General features: G+C 33.0%; 1 protein-coding gene across 1 annotated transcript; it reads right to left on the reverse strand.

Moving 5' to 3' along the window:
* Positions 1-983: 983 nt before the first annotated feature.
* Positions 984-2,943, reverse strand: LOC107879443 (pectinesterase). Its single transcript, XM_016726482.2, has one exon. The coding sequence runs from the start codon at positions 2,789-2,791 to the stop codon at positions 1,130-1,132; it is 1,662 nt and encodes a 553-aa protein (XP_016581968.1). The 5' UTR covers positions 2,792-2,943; the 3' UTR covers positions 984-1,129.
* Positions 2,944-6,535: the final 3,592 nt, after the last annotated feature.

Here is a 6,535-nt window from a genome sequence, read left to right on the forward strand (position 1 = left end):
TATATAAATATTAAAAATATCATATTTTTATTTTAGTTTATTGTTACATTAATATTATAAGTAGAATATTCTATTGAGTAAAGCATCTAGTACCTCCTTGAACTATGATCAAATTCGCTACTATATTCTTCAACTTCACGTGGATCCTATATTACTCCCCTAAACTAAATTTTAGCGTATTTTTCATCCTTTTTAATTGTCATGATACCTTTTGTCAAATTTTTAGCTGACGCGATATCTTTGACCGAGATCCTATTTTTTGTCTTAAAGGTGTAACATCAGTACAAAAGGATGATAAAAATTGGCTAAAACTAAGTTCAGAGGGCTTAATAGGACCCTTACAAAGTTTAAGTGTGTCATAGCAACGTTGGCCATAGTTCAAGGGGGTATCGGATACTTATCTCTAATTCTTTTATAAATTTATTGCAAAATCTAATTTTATTTTCTTTTGATTATTATTTTAATAGTATATGCATTATGTATATATGTAGTATGTGTATCTATATTAAAGTTTGACTTTTCTGTTGTTCTCTTTTGTTTGCATAGATAAATGAATTTTGATTGTCATTGATAAAATATTTTCTAAGTTATAATTCAAAATTTATTTACAATATAAATAGATAACCTTTCAAGAATTTATTATGAAATATATGTTTATGTTATTAATTGTTTTTACATTATTGTCATCAAAATATGTTTATAAGGTTATCACTTTATAGTTTCCACTAATATTAATAAATGATTTTTTTTGTTCATTTATTTCATTGTAGAACGACATTAGATTACATACTCTATCAATATTTATCAATTTTCCATTTTTCATAAAAGTGTTGTTTTATTAAAAAAATTCTTAGATAAATCAAATATCAAAGATATCATATGATTTTAAGAAATTAAAAGAATAGAATTTTTTTTTAATTTTTAAAGAAAAGTTAGAGGGGTAAATGATTTTCACCCATTTTCTTAATGATAATTTAAATAAATTGGATGAAAGAGATAATTTTATTGGAATAAATAAATGAGAAAAAATACCGAGATTAATTAATTAGCTAAAACAAAATAGTCCTTGAGGGACAAAAAGAAAATTGAATTGAGAAATAAAAATTTACACAATAAATGGTGTATGTAATTACACCATCATCATGTCAGCCTCATAGGGAATATCAGCCACTGGAAGCCATTGTGGATTGGTGTTAATGAATTTATCGGCAGTGAATTTATTAATAGTGTCTCCTGAAATATCTTTCTGGTAACCTCTCCAATGTGAGACCCTTTTGTCAAGGGTAGCACCTGGACCTCTGTTCTGATACTCAGCGTAGAAGCATGTATGGATTCCAAAGTCAGTAGTGTTCCATGGAGCCCATCCTTCTGAATTAATAAATGCATCGATATTTGATTGCATGATAATTGTCCTTGAGTACATTTTCCATGGACGTCCAAGATATGCCTTAATTGCTGGATTGGTAGCAAGGAACTCTGGCTCAGCTGAGATATCACAATTCTGGATAACAAATCCACCAGTTGATTTTACATCAACATTTCCCTGAGCAGTCATCATGCAATTTTGGGTGTCACCTGGTTTCCTTACAATCAACTTACAATTTTGGAAAACAGCAGCAGCAGCACCAAAAACAAAGTCGATGGTTCCTGTAATGTTACAGTCACGGTAAAACTGTCTGTTTGAGTGAGCATATAAGGTGTCTTGGTACCCATCTATTTTGCAGTTGTAGACCGCTGCCTTATCAGCATTCACCCTTAGTGCAACAGCTTGTTCTTTCTCTGGTCCTGCTGTGTTTTGAATTCCGATATCCTTCATTACAAAACCAAATCCTGACACCCCAAGTGTGGATGTATGCCAAGTTGTCATCCCTCCACCATTCTTTACCGCGTTGTCACCGGTAATTATGGTCTTAGTTGGTCCTTCACCAATTAACACTACATTAAGTTTGTCCTTTTCGATCTCAATATTCTCCTTGTATATACCCTCCTTGATGAGGATAACAAAAGGCTTAGTGTTTTTTTTTGGGACAGCATTAATTGCGTCCTTGATGGTCTTGTATTGTCCACTCCCATCTGCAGAAACTACAGCATTAGGTTGGGCACTTGAAATCTGAAGGAGTTTACGATTACTGGCTTCGATGATTGAATCACTGTTCGATAATAATTTACGCGTAAGTCCTGTAGTTTGTGTGATCATTTGACCAAAGCTATCGACCATGTAAAGGACATTAAGAGTAAGCTCCTGAGTGGTGTTCATTAATTTTGCCATTTTTTCACGCGTTTCACTATATTCTTTCTTTGTAAAACCATCCAAACAAGTGTCTTCATAAGCAAGAACTGCGCTAAGCCATGTCTTTAGGTCATCCACAACATCCTTGATCATGGAGATATCAAAGTTTTGTATTTTGGTAATAGAGGTCCTTAGATCCTCAGCGGCAAGGTCAAACAACTGTTCACAAGCTAGGAGAGCATCTTTCGTATATGGATCACTGGCAGCTTTCTTGATTGGTTCGATGCTCTTGATGATATTCTTTAATTCAGTCACAGTCGCTTCGAATGCAACCTTGATATAATCCTTTGGGTCCGACACATTCTTGGCTATGGACAGGGTCTTCTCACAAGTTTGTTTGTATGGAGTAGGCTGACACATAGATTGCACAGACTTTGTGGAGGTTGCAAGTCCTTTTGATGAAGTTTCTGCATCATGTTTGGTAAGGGTGACACATGCTGCCACCACACAAGCCACCACAAGAATAGAAGCAACTCCACCAATAATCACTTTCTTTTCCATTTTTTAGTTTTTTTTTCCTTATTTTCCTTTATATTTTTTTAAAAATATTTTAGGGAGAATTCCTTATGAAATAACAACCCCTTTGGCTCTTCCTTAGTGAAGAACTCAGAGGGGTTTGTTGAAGGCTATGTTTATTTCCTATTCATTTCGGCATTGTGATTATCGGTCTTATTTATAGTAAGGAAGAGGAAGAATTTTGTATGGATTACCTTAAATTTCTATTGGAATACAATGGATGATACCGAAATGAACTGCAATCCTCTCTATTTTAAATACATTTTTTTTACTTTGTCAATTCAATTACTTGATTTGTTGCCTTCCTTTAATCCCCACAAAAATAAGACCTCTCTTCCATCCTTGAGTCAAACCACTATTCTTCCGCCTCAAATTCTTGAATGAAACAATTCTAAAAAATGTACCCCAAGTTAATTTTCTTTATTACTTATATATTAAGAATATTACAAAAAATGTTATTTAACTATAAGTTTCATATACAACTTATAAGAGATACTCAAAACTATGAAATAACAGGATTCATAAGTGAACATGAAAGTTATATACTTCGAGGGATATGACTTCATGATTAATCTTTTAAAGAATCACCAATAATGGTATGATGAATCTATTTTTACTTAAAATATTTGAGGAAACTGGTAAGACATAAGAGAAATAAGGATCGTTTATTCATTTTAAGTCTACAACTAAGAAGCTACTTAGTTAAGTTAGTTATTACTTGAGCCTTAATCAGGTGATTAACTCTAACTAATTAGGTAGTTAATTACTGATTACTTCAACCTATATATATGCACATATACCACACCTGCAATTCATTCAATGAATATGAATATACAAGAAGATGACTTCATCTTCTCAATTCTATTTCACTTGTTTCTCCATAAATTGAGTTTTGCAGCTACTGTTTTATTGATTTGTTGCACAATAACCTACAAAAATAACAATGAATTTAGTTTTGTTCTATTTGGAAGGAACTGTCAATTGAATGATCAATACTCATTAAAATAATGAGTAATTAAATATAAGTTGTTTGATTTACTAGTATTAGCTAATACCTAGTGTTAAGTCCTTAGTTTTGATGGTTGACGAATTAAATTTTAGGACCTGGTTCCAAGAGAATGTGTGATGACAAAACTGCAATGACTTAGGGACCTTGTTGGGACTACATGTCACCATCACAGTAAAAATGTCACCCCAAACTTATAACGCAAACATGGTAATATTAAGAACAATCTCTTATACACCCACTATGGCAAAGATAGTCACACAAGAGAAATGTGTCCATCCAAATTAGCAGCTCAGAGAGGTATAAGAAAAGTCACTACTGTAAGAAAAATTAAATATAGACTACCTAACTTGATAAAGAAGAAGTTGATCTTTTCTCGAAATAATGAGAAGAGAGAATTGGGGAAATTTGATTCTAAGAGTGATGAAGCTGTGTTTGTGGGCTACTCCTCAACTAGCAAGTCCTATAGACTGTTCTACCAAAGAACTTTGTGTGTTGAAAAAAGTATTCATATGATCTTTAATGAGTTAGGAAGATAAATGAACATTGGAGATGATGAAACCTCAGAAGATGAAGAACTCTTTCCTGTTAAAAAGGATGTTATTACTAAAGAGGATAATCGAAGGATCAATGATGCAGATGAGAGTGATGACGAGGATGATAATCTGGGATCTCAGTAGTAAATTCCAACTCCACTAAAAGAACAACTAGGAGAAACCAGTCAGAATTCACAAGGACCTAGTCCAAGTGGTACAAATCTCAGAAGAACAAGTTAGAGACACAAGTACTCTAATCCCCTTGAGAACCTGATTACACCTTTAAAAACAGGAGTCCAAACTAGATCCCAATCTAGGAATGCTATGGCATTTTCAGCCTTTTTATCTCAAATTGATCCTAAGAATATAAAAGAGGCCCTGAAAGATCTTGCTTGAATTAAAGAAATACAAGAACAATTGCATCAATTTTTAAGAAGCAAAGTCTGGCATCTGGTCCCCTAGCCTATTGATGAAATTATTAGTAAGACTAAATGGGTGTACAAAAATAAGGAAGATGTAGATGGAACTATCAATATAAATAAGGCAAGGTTGGTTGTTCAAGATTATAACCAAGAGGAAGGAATTTAATATGATGAGACCTTTGCCATGTAGCAATAATAGAAGCAATCAGAATTCTTATTGTATTTGCTGCATAAATAGGATTCAAACTTTTTTAGATGAATGTCAAAATTGCCATCCTGAATGGAAATATGAAAGAAGAAGTATATGTCAAACAACCATCAGGATTTGAAGATACAAATTTTCCTTATTGTGTACTTAAATTGGAAAAAGGTCTTTATGGGTTAAAGAAAGAACTAAGGGCTTGGTATGAAGACTCTCAAAGTTTCTCCTAGAAAATGGCATCATAAGAGGAAAAATAAACAATACTCTATTTCTAAAGACTAGGGGTAGTAGTCTATTGATTGTTTAGATATATGTCGATGACATAATATTTGGAGCTACTTCTAAATGCCTATGTGAAGAATTTGCTAATCTGATAGGAAGTGAATTTGAGATGAGCAAGATGGGTGAATTGAGATTCATTATAGATCTCCAGATTAAACAAACTTTTCAAGGGATAATGATGTGCAAAGAAAAGTATATCAAGGAGCTACTGAAGAAGTATAACATAGGAGATTCCAAGCCAATCGATACCCCAACTGAAACTAGTTCAAAAATTGATAATGATTCCTTAGGTCCTTCAGTAAATGAAATAATGTATAGAGGGATTATTGGATCCTTGATATATCTTACTTCTAGTAGGCCTGACATTATATTTAGTGGAATAATGTTTGATAGATTTTGAGCAGACCAAAAGAGTCTCATCTAAAAGCTGCAAAAAGAATTCTTAGGTAATTGAAGGGTACAGGGGACCTGGTCCTTTACAATCCATTAAGAAATAGTTTTGATGTAGTAGGCTATACTAATGCTGATTATGCTGGATATTTAGTAGACAGAAAATCACCTTGAGAATGGCACAATTTCTTGGGTTATCCTTAATTTCCTGTGATTTGAAGAAGCAAAATTCAGTTGCTTTATCTATTATTGAGGCTGAATATGTTGCAGTAGCTTCTGATTATGCAGAACTACTATGGATCAAGAAACAATTGAATGACTTTGATATTGTATCAAATACCATACCTCTAATGTGTGACAATACAAGTGCTCTAAACATGGCCAAAATCTGATGCAACATCACATTGATGTGAGAAATCACATCCTAAGAGATAATGTTGATAAAAGAGCAATCTAAATAAAGTTTTGCAAGACTGAGGATCATATAGAAGATATCTTTACCAAGGCTCTACAAAAGGAATAATTTATTAAGAACAGACTGAGATTAGGCCTAATCAAAATAACCTAATATACCATGTGAATCAGTAATTCTCCATAAAATTTGTTATGATCAGGAGAATGGAAAAATATTGATATCATATGTATGTAAATGTTAGCATGGTATGGTAGCATAGCTATAAGGAGAATCATGTTATGGTAACATAATAACATGGAGAAATGTGTGCAATGACAAAGTAAAGTGAGTGCAAATGGAGAATGCAAAGGCAATAACAAAGGGATGTGTGTAAATAATAAATGCAAAGTCACTAAATAAAGATATGGAGGTAGATAATGATAGGGGGAATTTTTTGCTGCAAATGACCACAAGGTGCCAGGTCCTTGTATTGCTTG

Source organism: Capsicum annuum, chromosome 1 (assembly GCF_002878395.1).
Source record: "Capsicum annuum cultivar UCD-10X-F1 chromosome 1, UCD10Xv1.1, whole genome shotgun sequence".
NCBI lineage: Eukaryota > Viridiplantae > Streptophyta > Magnoliopsida > Solanales > Solanaceae > Capsicum > Capsicum annuum.

Excerpts from the sequence above, each read along its gene's own strand:
- LOC107879443 (XM_016726482.2), bottom strand. The coding sequence starts at position 2,791 with ATGGAAAAGAAAGTGATTATTGGTGGAGTTGCTTCTATTCTTGTGGTG.